The following is a 14,309-nucleotide window of genomic DNA, read 5'->3' on the forward strand; positions in this document are numbered from 1 at the left end:
GAGGGGCACCTGGGTGGCTCAGTCGTTAAGCGTCTGCCTTCGGCTCAGGTCATGATCCCAGGGTCCTGGGATCGAGCCCCGCATCAGGCTCCCTGCTCGGCGGGAAGCCTGCTTCTCCCTCTCCCGCTCCCCCTGCTTGTGTTCCCTCTCTCGCTGTGTCTCTCTCTGTCAAATAAATAAATAAATAAATAAAATCTTTAAAAAAAAAAAATCACAGCACGGGGCGCCTGGGTGGCTCAGTTGGTTGGGCGACTGCCTTTGGCTCAGGTCATGATCCTGGAGTCCTGGGATCGAGTCCCGCATCGGGCTCCCTGCTCAGCGGGGAGTCTGCTTCTCCCTCTGGCCCTCCTCCCTCTCGTGCTCTCTGTCTCTCATTCTCTCTCGCAAATAAATAAAATCTTAAAAAAAAAAAAAAATCACAGCACAATAGCTAGCATGCACATCTACTGCTACTATACTGGATTTCCCATGATGGTTCTAATTTTTTAAAACTTTTGCCTCACTGTCCAGTTGTAGGTTAAAGAACATAAACCTGATTGTCAGGCCTAAATTCAAATTGCTATACTACCATTAATTAAGTGACCCTTCACAAGTTAGGTAATCTCATCAAATATCCAGGGTTTTAATTTAATTATTAAATTTATTATTTTTATATATAAATATAAATTTATATTATATTTATATAAATTATAATAATTTAATAAATTATTAAATTTAATATCATCAAATATCCAGGGTTCAAATTTTCTCCATAGTCTCATGTTTTATACATTTTTATAATTACACGTTTAACTTGACTCCATCTGTGTTAAGATCTGGTTACATCTGGTCTCCCTTCACCGTTCTGGGCGTAGCGCTTCCCCTGTCGCTCCCCTCCTACAAGGTCCCGCTGAAAAGTATCCAGTTTCTTCCAGCTCCACCAGAACTGGAGAGTATAGCTGGAGCATTGGAGACTGTGGCCCGCGGAACCGAAGTCGCGCCTCCCCTGCGAGCTCCGGAGGGAATTCTTTTTCAATTGCACTAGAGCAATCTTCCCTAAAGCCATTGGCAGCGGGCACCGGAAGCGCTTATAATTGTGTAGAGCCGGCAGAGTACTGTGCCACGAGAGGCCGTGAAGGGCAAGGTCCGCCGTTTCCATCGGGACTGGAGCGCAGAGGAACCCGGACCGCAGTAGCGATGGAGCGGGGCGCGGGGGATCGCACGGGCAGTGCGCTCTTCGCTGGGTTCCGGGCCTTGGGGCTTTTTAGCACCGACATTCCACACGTGGTACGGTTCAGTGCGCTGAAGCGCCGATTCTACGTGACGACCTGCGTGGGCAAGAGCTTCCACACCTATGATGTGAGTGACTTTTTCCTTCGCCCGCTTCCCAGGAATCACTCTCCCGAGCCCCCGCACTTTCCAGGGGGCAATCCAGCTCTCCTCCCCCGCCGATCCAGGGCTTCCCTTTCTGCGGGTCTCTTCCTTAACCCCAACCTGTCCTATTTCACCGCCGCTTCACATCCACGTGCTGCTTAATTTAGCCCTTGCGGTACGCTTGGGGCGACTTTCGGAGGCAGTCTTGCTAGGGGAAAGGACCAGAGTACGTTTAAGTTCCGTGGCAACGTATTCACTAAATATCTATTGACGTTCCCTTGAAGATGTAAATGTGATTAAGACAAGTCCTAGCCCCCTGAATTCTTAACGAGAAAGACTTGTAAGACATTTTATTGTGCAGTTTCTGACCCACGCTGGATTAGAAATTTAGACTAAAATACATTGGGAAGAACTGGAGGGGGTGAGATTAATTATGATTTGGGGGACTGTCCACATTTGGTAGTAAACTAATTTCCTTAAAACTTCCCCAGAGCATCTATTTCTACCAACATTGAGGGTCTGGCACCGTGCTTCTTAATCTAAGCCTTGCAGCAATTTCTTTCTCTACGAGATATGTATGGTTTTTCCGGAGCACCCTTATGTAAACTAGAAAACAATTCCAGAAGTTAAGTTATTTGCCCCAGGTCTTCCTGCCTGTTAGTTGATGGTTTTTCTCCTTTAATTCCTCATCAATCATTGTTAATAGTCTTTCGTTGCTGTTTACTTTTTTCCTTTATCTCCAAAATTAATGTATGCTCTGTGAAAGCAGGGACCTTTTCTTGATGAGGAGGATTATAATAGCCACTGTTAATTACTTTTTCTGGAAACCGAGTTGTAAAGTTGTATTCTTTGAGGGATTGTGGAAATCAAACGGGTTATTAACAAGAAGAGGTAGTTGTTGGTAGCTGGTTGAGTTAGTGGGAGAGGAAAGTGAGGGCCATTCTCAAGGTTGAGATGGTGGTGGTGATGGCAGCTAACATTTATTGAGCATTAACTGTGACTGGTTCTGTTCTGTTTTACACACAAATTTTACATATTGAATACTCATAATGATCCCATTAAGCAGGACCTATTTTATTTTATTTTTTTCGAAGATTTTATTTATTTATTTGAGAGAGAGAATGAGAGCGAGAGAGCATGAGAGGGGGGAGGGTCAGAGGGAGAAGCAGACTCCCCGCTGAGCAGGGAGCCCGATGCGGGACTCGATCCGGGGACTCCAGGATCATGACCTGAGCCGAAGGCAGTCGCTTAACCAACTGAGCCACTCAGGCGCCCAAGCAGGATCTATTTTATTAATTATTTTATAGATGAGGAACTTGAGGCAAGGGGGGATGGGAGTGGGGTAACTTTGTCAAGGTCATAGGCTGGATCAGTAACCATGGATTGGGGTCAACTAACTACAGCCTGCAAGCCAATCCTGCTCACCATTTGTTTTTGTATACTCGTAACATTTTTATTTATTTATTTTACAGCTATGTGTGTGTTTATTCTAATATAACAACCTCCCAAGTAAATTTTGCACAGTGGTAGGATGCAATATAATTAAATTTTGGCATGTGATGGAGACCTGTGTCTACTTCCATTTAAGAAATAGGATATTTAGGGGCACCTGGGTGGCTCAATCATTAAGCGTCTGCCTTTGGCTCAGGTCATGATCCCAGGGTTCTGGGGGGGGGGGGGGCTTCTCCCTCTGCCACTCCCCCTGCTTGTGTTCCCTCTCTCGCTGTGTCTCTCTCTGTCAAATAAATAAATAAAATCTTAAAAAAAAAAAAATAGGATATTTAATTTGATCTCCAAGGGCCCTTCAATCTTAGGATTCTAGCATCTCTGGGATTTGAATTTCCACTTATACCTCTTTGAGCTCTGTGCTTTAGAGGTGGGTGGTTTTGACATTTTTAAATGGTTGAGGAAAAAAAATGAAAAGAATGATAATAGGTCATGGCATATGAAAATTACATGAAAATCAAATTTCTGTATCCATAAATCGTATTTATTGGAATAGAGCCATACACATTTGTTTATGTATTATATGTGGTTGTTTTCATGTTTTATTAGCAGTTCAGCAAAGACCACATAGCCTACAAAGCCCTAAAATATTTACTATATGACTCATTATAGAAAACGTTTGTCTACCCCTTCCATCACTACTCCTGATGAAATAGTTGAAAATATAAGCTTTCCTAATAATGAAAAATTAGGATCAGTAAGTGTCTTCTTAAGGAAAGATGGCATAGCAAACTTACGTATGAGATTATATTTTAATTTTCAGGTGTTAAATTTTCATTAACAAAAGCAATTACAATCTAACCATTTTTTTTTTCTTTTTTAAAACAGGTTCAGAAACTTAGTCTGGTTGCAGTAAGTAAGTGTAAACTTTATTCTGTATCTATGCATGTTTAGTGTCTTTTAAAAATCTTAAAAATTCTAACATTAATTTAAGACCTACAGAGTATATAAGAAATCCAGTGTGTAGTTCTGATAAACTTACATAGTTAAAAAAAGAGTCCAGGTTAGGATCATATGTTACATTTAGTTGTCCTGTCTCTTGAGTCTTTTTAAATTTGTGTTTCACAGCATTGACACTTTTAAAGAGTATAGGCTAGTTCTTTTATAGAATGTCCTTCAGTTGGCCTTTTTCTAATGTTTCCTCATGATTAAATTCAGGTTATGCCCTGTGGCAAGAATAACAAAGAAATAATGCAGAATTCTCAGTGAATCATATTAGCAGGCACATGCCGTTGGTTAGTTCTGTTCCTGGGAGTGATAACTTTGATCATTTTATTAAGGCGACATTTGTCAGGAGGCTCCATTTTAAAGTTTTACCTGTTATAATTAATAAGTATCTTGTGGTAAGATCCATTGAGACTATGTCAATACTCTATTACTCTTCAAAGTTTTACCTGTTGTTTTTATCATTTAGTGATGATTCTTGCCTGAACCAGTTATTAGAATGATTACCAAATAGTGATTTTCTGATTCCATCATTCCTTCTACTATAAGGAAGAGTTTTCCCTTTCCTCCATTTTGATATTTTTTTCCAATGGAAGGAATATTTATTTTGGGGGGAACTGTTTAACAGAATAAAGGGCTTGCCAGGGCTGAGAGATTCTAATTTTACCATCAGATATGATCATTGCAACAGAAACAGAGGACTTCATTAGTCTGATAAAAAAAATTTTTAAAGATTATAGAAGGCAAGAGAAGGGCACTATAATGTAAGTTGAATACAAAGTGAATGATAAACCTATAAAAATAGTATTTGGGAAATGAAATCTTAAAATGGAATATGTAGCATGAAAAATACTTAAAACAATCCTCTATCTTCTAAATCTCCTGCCCCCAAGATGGAATAAAAAGAAAATGCCAGTGTGACCATGATAGAGAGGAGTGAAGAAATCATATCACATGAGAAATGGCTAGAGATGATAGGCACATTTACCTCAGAGACTGAATAGATACCATATTTTTCATTGTAGGGGTCAGAATGTAGAGTATCATGTGGAGTTTTTCTGAGGTTTTTCCAAAGGATAGAGTTAAAAAGGGTTCTAGGTTTTGATTAACTTTAAAAATTGTGCTAGAGTTGTTAGTGAACTTGATATTCCTGAAGGCATTTGCATGAAGGGTGGATGACTATCTGCCAGTTTTTTATATTAAGTGAGGATTTTTTCCAGATAACCTCAAAAAGCTTTTCATTTCTTTAGGATTATGTTTTTATGGCTGTAAATACTAGACATCAGTTCTCTTAGGGAAGGTCAAAGTGATTTCATAGTTAGAGTCTGATAGTATTAGATGTATAAAATAACATTGAAGTTAAATTTATACTGATTTTCAGCTTTTATTTATGTATATACACACGTATCTACATATTTTTAAATTATAGCCATGAAAATGTTACATGTATGTTGAGGTTTCTATCTGTGCCAAGATCTTAAAATTTTATATTTCCTTTTACCTAGGTAACTCTCTTCCACAGGATATCTGCTGTATGGCAGCTGATGGGAGGCTAGTCTTTGCTGCTTATGGGAATGTTTTCTCTGCATTTGCCCGTAATAAGGAGGTTTGTATCACTGAACTATTTTAATTTGTCTTTCGTAGTCAGTAGTTGATTGTCACAAAAGTGGAGGGAACTTTATTGTTGCCATTCTTCATCTGGGACGCTCTGGATATGTACCTTTTTTATTGTAAACATTTATGTGGTTTTCTGGAGGAGGAAAAATTGATTTCATCAAATTCTCAAAATTAGTTAAAACTGGTACTTCAGTTTTCTTTGTGATGGATGAACATCAGAATTATTTGGGCAGCTGGTCAAAATTTTCTTGCTCAGTTGGGCCCCTTCTCCTAAGCCTATATACAATATACTTTGTATATTGGGTTGGGGCAGGATTTGGAAAATGCCTTTGAAAATGCTTTCCTGGGAGATTCATATTTATACCACTCCTTTATGTGGATCTCTTTTTCACTATGAACAACTCAGCCCGTGACTCCTTTTTTTAAGAATCAAGTGCATGTTTTCTATATAGAGAAAACTAGATTCTTTCTTTTCTACACTGCTAAGGAAGGGTCTTTTCTTAATCTATCATTTGGTTTCTAAATTTGTTGTGGAACAGCTAATTTAGGAGATGACCTGGCTCTAGTGGTCCAGAATGAAAAAGAAAGTGGCAGTGGGGCTGCCTGGATAGCCAAGTAATTGAATCACTGTACTTGTAAAGGCCTGCCTTCGACTGACATTTGTTCCCAGAGTCCTCTGTCATTACTCTATGTGGCAGAGGAAGGCAGTTTACCTCTGGAGTTCTTTAATGGGACTTGTTTGGATTTTTAGAGTCAGGAAAAATGTCCTTTTTTTTTTTTTTTTGCAAAATACTTGAGTTTATAGTTTTCCCTGGAAGATACATATATAGAGAAAGTAAGGGTGGCAAGGCATCAGAGACTTAACTGTAGGAATCTAGGGTCAAAAGGCCAAAGAAAAGAAATAGTGTTTCTGGAGCCTGGTGAGAACTGAAACCATGGGGAAGGGGCTGTAGTTCTTGAGGGATGTAGTACTGTAAGGATAAGGGTGTCTGTCAAAACAGAAAACTATGAGGAAGAAGTGCTCTATCTCCCCCATCTCATCTCATCTGGAAGCTAGCTGGTGATGGAGTCTGTAGAGGTCAGCCTTCTAGAACATAACCACTTTTTTTGGATGCATGGAGTTGTGCTGGTTGGATTGGGTGAAGGACCCAGCTGTGTGTATGTGTCCTCCCTGAGCTCAGTTGTGGGGCTGAGTCCCAGAGGTCTCATTTCTGTGTTTCTAGTCCATGTTTCCTTATTGTTTTTTTTTTTTTTTTTAAGATTTATTTATTTATTTTTATTTGAGAGAGAGAGAATGAGAGAGAGCGAGTACATGAGAAGGGGGAGGGTCAGAGGGAGAAGCAGACTCCCCGCCGAGCAGGGAGCCCGACGCGGGACTCGATCCAGGGACTCCAGGATCATGACCTGAGCCGAAGGCAGTCGCCCAACCAACTGAGCCACCCAGGCGCCCCATGTTTCCTTATTGGACTGGCTGAGGGAGCAAGTGAAAATGCCTGGTTCCTTGATAGTTGTTAATTTAACCTTGTATAATCAAAAGCTGGACCTCATTTCTCAACATGAGCATCTTTATGATTAGCATGTTTTTGGTTAATATGAATATTATATGGTGAATGAGTAATGATACGAAATTCTTTTGAACTTTGACATTGTAGGTAGTACACACCTTTAAGGGTCATAAGGCAGAAATCCATCTTTTGCAACCCTTTGGGGATCACATTATTTCTGTTGATACTGACAGCATTCTTATTATTTGGCACATATATTTGGAAGGTAAGAACCAATTTATTGCATTATCTTGGGGGGTAGTATATATGTAGCTAAAATTAAAAATCTATATAAACACAACTTCCATATCAGAGGTTTCACATGTAATCAGAAAAAATTTTAGACCCTTTAACATGCATGAGGCAAAAGGTTTTAAGTAAGATATAGATAAGCAATTTTAATCAGCTAGCTGATCTATTTATAACCTATTTAATGTGTTTCTATTAGCTAATAATATTTTCCATTGCAGTTCTCTAAGTTTAGTGACATGTTAATTATTTTCTTTGTGGAGTGAATTTTGGTATATGTTCTTGGTTTGTATTTTCAACTTTCAGTAAAGGAGATTATAGTAGTAAACTAAGATCCTGTAATGTGAAGGAAAGTATCCATCCTGTTTCTAAGAATATGAGTCAGTGTCCTTTAACTGTGGTACTTTTATACAGTAGCACTGAGCTATGTCTCCATGACTATGTTATCCAAAGGTTGGGAATTTATCCCCAGAATATCCCCAGCTTTCCTCAATAAAAGACTGTGGATCTCCCATGAATTCAAGCATTTATATTTTTAAATCTGTTTACATTTTTTAGCTTATATTACCTCTTGATTAACTCATTGTTCTATGAGTATGTTTATTTTTAGTAAAAATTGCCCTCCTGGGAGTTAATCCATGTTCTTGTTCAAGTTAGACCTTCTTTGTTCTGTCTTTGCCCAAGTAAAGGGAACAGAATTCCTCAAGTAGTCCTCGTGCAGATGGGTGTTAAAAGGCTTTAATAAAGTTAGAGAATCTGATTCTTACAATTCAGCAGGCTTTCTCTTGTTGCTGGTGCCAGCTTTTTATTATTGTTATAGTAGCACATTGAGCCAGTGTCTTCAGGGAGCTGTTTATGTTGCTCATAATTAAGATTTCTAGGTTCAAATAGAGGCAAGGATATTTTAAAGTAGGATTTAAGATTTTTATGATCTTCACCTTTTTCTAGCTTTTTAAAGTGGGTACATGTATCTCTGGGAATGTGTAGCAGTGTATCACATAGTATGTGAGACTAAAAATTAAGTGAGATTTACCTTCTTTGATACTCAAATTTTGGGGGAAATTTAGTGAAAAATTGTTTTCATCATGCATGAACCGTGAAGTAGAAAGAAAATTTACACACAAGAATTTTAAATATAGGAAAGATTTCAAAAAAATGGCTGGATTTGCTATTCTCTACTCCACAAGGCTATAAGTTCTTTTTCTCTCCTCTAGTAGAGGTTCTGTGGAAATGTGTGAGAAGCACCATTCGTAGTTTCACCAAGGTTTGCCTCTTAACTTTTTACATCTTTGAGTGGTCTATCAATCTCTGTAGGTATTTGAGAGCTCAGTACAAGCACTTCACTTGGAATATTCACTCTGCCTCTTGGTCAAATTATAAAAATAGTAAGGCTGATCCCTAGAGACACTTTTTTTTTTAATCCTTATTTTTTATTCCTGTAAACCAGCTCAGCAATGAGTGAAATTTTTAATAGTATTGATATTAGAACTTTTAGAAAATTTTGGCAGTCTAAATTTTATTTACAAGTTGCCCCTCATCACTTTTGTTTAATTTTTCAAGGAATGTGTATAGGTTAGTATATAAGTCTTTGGTTTATATTAGGACATAAATTTTTGATATGGTAGACTTCCTTAAAGGGCTAAATATATGGGTATATGAAAAATAAATACATGTTATTTATAACTTTGACTTTTGTAGAGGAATACCTGCAATTGACTTTTGATAAATCAGTATTTAAAATTTCTGCAATTTTGCACCCAAGTACCTACTTGAATAAAATACTTCTCGGCAGTGAACAAGGAAGCCTACAGTTGTGGAATGTAAAATCCAAGTAAGCATTTTATTTAGAATATAAATTTAAATATCATTGACTCTCTACCCTGTGCTCAGCTCAGGCATAATAACTGAGAGCTATTTTCTCTGCCCCTAAGGTTATCTATTGAGGCTCTTTATGTGATGTTTACACTATTGTACATTAAGTATCCCTTGGATAATCATTGAGTAAATGATAAGTGTGCCCACTTACTGAATTTACTATGTGATTTAATATTTTATTGAATATCGTTGTAACAATTTCAGAATCTCTGTTTTTTCAAGGACTTTTTATTTATCATTTGTGGCTTGATTCTGAAATTTAGAGCAGCATCACTATTGTCATGCAATAGTTCTATAACATTAGTATCATAGTTATATTCCCGTCTGTAATATTTTTCTAGAGATCTGCCTACATTCTATGATGGTTTTTTGTTATAGTCTGTAAGATAAAATGGTTTTTAGTCATGTATTTTTTTTTTTTTTAATTTCTTAAAGAGTTGGCATAGTAGAATAATTACCAGCAGCATCGGGCATAGGATCTAGAATTGGTCTGTCTGGGCTCTGAATTATTAGCTATATAACCTTAGCTTAATTGTTTCACGTAATTAAGTTTCTTAGTTTTGGATTCTGAAAAATGGTGATAATATCTACCTCATGGGATTGTTTTGAGTATTAAATAAGTTAATATATGTACTTAGAATAGTGTGGGGCAGAGTTATAACCTAAATGTCTTCTGTTACTATTTCACTTTTTAATATGTAGTTGATTTTGTTTTCCTAAAAAATAAAACCTTTCAACTATTTTTCTTCTTGTAGTAAACTACTATATACATTTCAGGGATGGAAAATGGGAGTAACAGCTCTTCAGCAGGTTAGTATTTTTCTATTAAGTCAAAGAAGAAATGAAGTTAGTGTGACCTTTCAGTTTCAGGGGTCACCCATATTTTTAGGCCTGAAGACAATAATATATAGAACTAATTTATTTTTATAAATATTACCCTAAAAAATAGTGTTTTGGAAATGTAACTGAAAACAATAATGCCTTTGCCTATGAACATTTGTGGAAATCTTTTTGTCTGGAATTAGGCTCTAAACATCTAGTTAATATGGGATTATGTTTACCAATCATTTTGCAAGCATGTAGCCCAGTGCTTTGTACAGAGTGGGGATGATGGAAATGAGTTAGTTGTTAGTAAAGGAGATTGCAGGTCATACAGAGAAATTTGTCAGAATGTTGAGAGTTGTAGCTTGGAATAATTGGGACCCACATCCTAATATTTCATTAACTAGACTCTTCCATAAATACCTGCTTTTGTTTTTATGAGTCTGCAGAACAGGTATGAATGAATGAATGTATGTCTGCGGAGAATCTTATGCATATATTGGACACATATACTTCCAGTGTACCCTTGTCCTTCTAAATATTGCTTATACCTGCCCAATTTATATTCGGTCTTTAATTCTCTCTCACTACCATTAACTTTGCTATGCTTAGTATCTGATTAGGTCTCTTGAGGACAAGGAATCATACTTGTTTTAGTTTCCCCAGGGTCTGATGCATAATAGTCACTTGATGATAAATTAATAAAATGTTTAGCCTGATTCCATTCTGTAATGGTATAGGACATTGATCTGTTCTAAAATAGAGAAACTTATTATGGAGCCTATATGTAAGACCATTGTATAAAATGAAGATTATATTCATAGATTATTAGAGCTGGAACAGACTAATTGTAAAACTTTTTCGCCTTTTAATATGTTTTATAGGCTTTTCCTGTTTTCCGTGTTTAAGTAATTCTTCACTTCCTTTGTAGTTGGCCTTTTATGTTGCCATGCATATGGCAAGCCTTCATATGTTATGTTTTCTTTTTTTTTTTTTTAAGATTTTATTTTATTTTATTATGACAGAGAGAGACCCAGCGAGAGAGGGAGCACAAGCAGGGGGAGTGGGAGAGGGAAAAGCAGGCTTCCCGCGGAGCAGGGAGCCCGATGCGGGGCTCGATCCCAGGACCCTGGGATCATGACCTGAGCGGAAGCCAGACGCTTAACGACTGAGCCACCCAGGCACCCCCATATGTTATGTTTTCTGAGAGTTGTCTCTCTTTTCTGTTTCCTTCCAGTCAGTGATCTGTAGTGACTTCACATATCAGATTCCTTTCCTTTTATGGCTGTTTTCTTACCGTGTCAGCTATGTTTTAGGGGTGAGGAGGTTGATGGTGGCTACCACGTTTGAAGCTGGGAAGTAACTTGAAAACATCATTCCTAAATACTTACACGTGAAATAGCAATTAAAGTATGCTAGAATGGAAATACTTACTGTTTTTTTTCCATCCTCAGGAAGATAGTCCATTTTTTTGATAACACATAACTAATGATGCATAACATCAGGATTATTAAAGCTATTTTGATTAAGAAAATAAGAAGCTGAATAATTTAATTTTCAGGCACCAGCTGTGGATGTTGTTGCTGTTGGTCTTATGTCAGGTCAGGTTATCATTCACAACATTAAATTTGATGAAACATTAATGAAATTTCATCAAGACTGGGGACCTATTACTTCGATTTCATTTCGCACAGGTAACTTTTAACTTACTTACTGAAAAGTGTTAAGAACATTTAAAATGCATTACTTTGAAGCTCAGAAATTTTCCAAATGGATATTTTCATAAAATTTAATATAGTTAATAAAATGAGTGAAATACTGCATTGCAGATAGCCAAAGGATTATGAATAGATTATTGGTGGATAGTCTTTTCTACCTTTATGTTTATGGGTTAAAAGGGTAGAGAGAAGAATTATTAAGTTTGGTTGTTTTATGGTGCATGTTTTTCTTAAATGTATTTTATTTTTGATAACAGATGGTCATCCAATAATGGCAGCTGGAAGCCCATGTGGCCATATTGGACTCTGGGATCTAGAAGACAAAAAATTAATCAATCAAATGAGAAATGCACATTCTACAGCAATTGCCGGGCTGACGTTTCTCCATAGAGAGCCACTTCTTGTCACAAATGGTGCTGACAATGCTCTGAGGGTATTATGATTATTGTTGTTACCATTTTCCTGGCTTCTGTCTTTGGGTTTATTACAAGCCTGTTTTAATGTATGAGCCTGGAACCTAGAAGATGAAAGGAAAAATGGGATAAGGTAAACGTATAGATGAAGCAAAGAACACAGCAAGTTACATGATTGCAGCGAAGTGAGAAAGTTACAGTTTATCTCTCCCCCGGCCCCCTCTCTAGGGTCCGCAGCCTGGCAAGCACGACCTGGTGCCACCTGATATATGTAGAAGATGGTCTGACTGCTTGCAGATCACTTAACACATTGCAAAAGAACCTTATCTTTTTATTTCTTGGCAGATATGGATATTTGATGGTCCAACAGGTGAAGGTCGGCTTTTGAGATTCAGAATGGGACATAGCGCTCCTCTTACCAAAATCAGATATTATGGACAAAATGGACAGCAAATTATTAGTGCAAGTGAGTTTCTGCTTTGTACTTTTTGTTTATTCAAGCAAGTATTGAGAGCAGGGTGTTTAATATTTATTAGGTTTGGTATTTATGAATTTTCGAATTCAGATACCCCTTAGAGTGATTTGGAAATCTGGGGAAATGAGGGGATTCATTTTGAATACTTTAGGAAGCATTGTAGATGATATTATTTTCATTTAGAGTGTTATTTTATTTACTAATTCTCAGACAGATGGTCAGATTCTGAAATTGTGGCCCTTGGCTAGTCTAATAATCTGCTGAAGATTATTAGTACCTCATTTTATCCTTTGCTCTTACTAAATGACAATCTTTGCGCAGGTGAATATGGTAATGAAGTAGTTGCAATCCAGCTCTCCTTTTATTTTTTATTTTTTATATTTTTTTTAAAAGATTTTATTTATTTATTTGACATAGAGGGTGGGGGGAGAGAGCCAGCACAAGCAGGGGGAGCGGCAGGCAGAGGGAGAAGCAGGCTCCCTGCTGAGCAAGGAGCCCGATGTGGGGCTCAATCATGACCAGAACCGAAGGCAGCTGCTTAACCGACTGCGCCACCCAGGTGCCCCTCAGCTCTCCTTTGAAAGTGTCCCAAATTGCAACTTCAGGTTTTAAGAATTTAATTTTGTAAGATCTGTCATTCATATGTTCCACTGTTGTGATGAAGTTTGAGTATTTTCTATCTATATCAACAGGTCAAGATGGAACTCTTCAATCATTTTCCACAATACATGAAAAATTTAACAAGAGTTTGGGACATGGTAGGTCACTTGCAAGGTGAAAATAAAGCTGCTGGTCACAAAAGAAACATTTCAAGATAGTGTGAGACAACCAGAGGAAGTTTTGTTGATAAATTTCCTCTTGGATGAAATTAAAAAACCCTTGTATGGTAGAGTGTAGTAAGATTCTTAAGATCAGTGTTGCTATGGAAGTGAATAAGGTGTTGCTATAAGGTTATTGAAAAGAATTAGATATCTTGGGTGGTAAAAACATACTGCTGTCACCCAGGAGACACTGATGATTTCACTTGAGCCATGTATAGAGTGCAGGATTTTAAACATGGAAGGGACCTTAGAGAAAGCATCGAAGTTAGCAGTGTCCCATCTTTTTGGAAAAAGGGCTTGCTTTATTCTCTATCCTTGCCCAGCATTTCCAGCATTTGAAAGATTTTGTATATTAAGCAAAAATGTTTTTCAGTTTTATTTATAATTACTCTTCTTTTTAGCTACTCTCCTGGCTAATCATGCATATATATATGTATATATATATACTTCCAGATGAGTTTTAGGATCTTTTTAATTTTTATTTATTTGAGAGAGAGAGAGAGAGAGAGCATGATGGAGAGGGAGAAGCAGGCTCCCCACTGAGCAGGGAGCCCGACGTGGGGCTTGATCCCAGGACTGTGGGATCATGACCCCAGCCAAAGGCTTCGACTGAGCCACCCAGGTTCCCCTTTTTGGATCATTTTTTAATCACCATCCAGAGTGATACTTGAAATTCATTGGAGAGATTTGGTATCTTCAAGATTATCTTCACATCTAGGGATACTATATTCCTCATTCAAGTTGTGTTTTATGTTCCTTAGTGAAGTTTTTTTTAGCTTTCCTCCTGTTGGTCCTACATATTTGAGATTATTCAGTGGCATTTTATGTATTTTAATATAATTTGCTAATATTTTTTTGTTAGTATTATGGATGTGATCTTTGTTCATTATATATCCACTCTGCAATATTTAATATTTAATAATTAGTATATAATAATACATAATATATTGTAATTACAAAATAATTATAAT

General features: G+C 37.3%; 1 protein-coding gene across 1 annotated transcript in view; it reads left to right on the forward strand.

Moving 5' to 3' along the window:
- The first annotated feature begins 1,036 nt into the window (after window positions 1-1,036).
- WDR36 (WD repeat domain 36) overlaps window positions 1,037-14,309 on the forward strand; it is a 35,311-nt gene continuing 22,038 nt past the window's right edge. The window contains exons 1-10 of the mRNA XM_021695753.2: window positions 1,037-1,338; window positions 3,688-3,715; window positions 5,310-5,410; window positions 7,074-7,191; window positions 8,913-9,045; window positions 9,845-9,899; window positions 11,473-11,605; window positions 11,887-12,062; window positions 12,388-12,508; window positions 13,210-13,275. Of these exons, the coding sequence (XP_021551428.2) occupies window positions 1,177-1,338; window positions 3,688-3,715; window positions 5,310-5,410; window positions 7,074-7,191; window positions 8,913-9,045; window positions 9,845-9,899; window positions 11,473-11,605; window positions 11,887-12,062; window positions 12,388-12,508; window positions 13,210-13,275 (1,093 nt within the window). The 5' untranslated portion in view covers window positions 1,037-1,176. The remainder of the gene's footprint in view (window positions 1,339-3,687; window positions 3,716-5,309; window positions 5,411-7,073; window positions 7,192-8,912; window positions 9,046-9,844; window positions 9,900-11,472; window positions 11,606-11,886; window positions 12,063-12,387; window positions 12,509-13,209; window positions 13,276-14,309) is intronic.

Source organism: Neomonachus schauinslandi, chromosome 7, assembly GCF_002201575.2.
Source record: "Neomonachus schauinslandi chromosome 7, ASM220157v2, whole genome shotgun sequence".
Classification (NCBI taxonomy): Eukaryota; Metazoa; Chordata; class Mammalia; order Carnivora; family Phocidae; genus Neomonachus; species Neomonachus schauinslandi.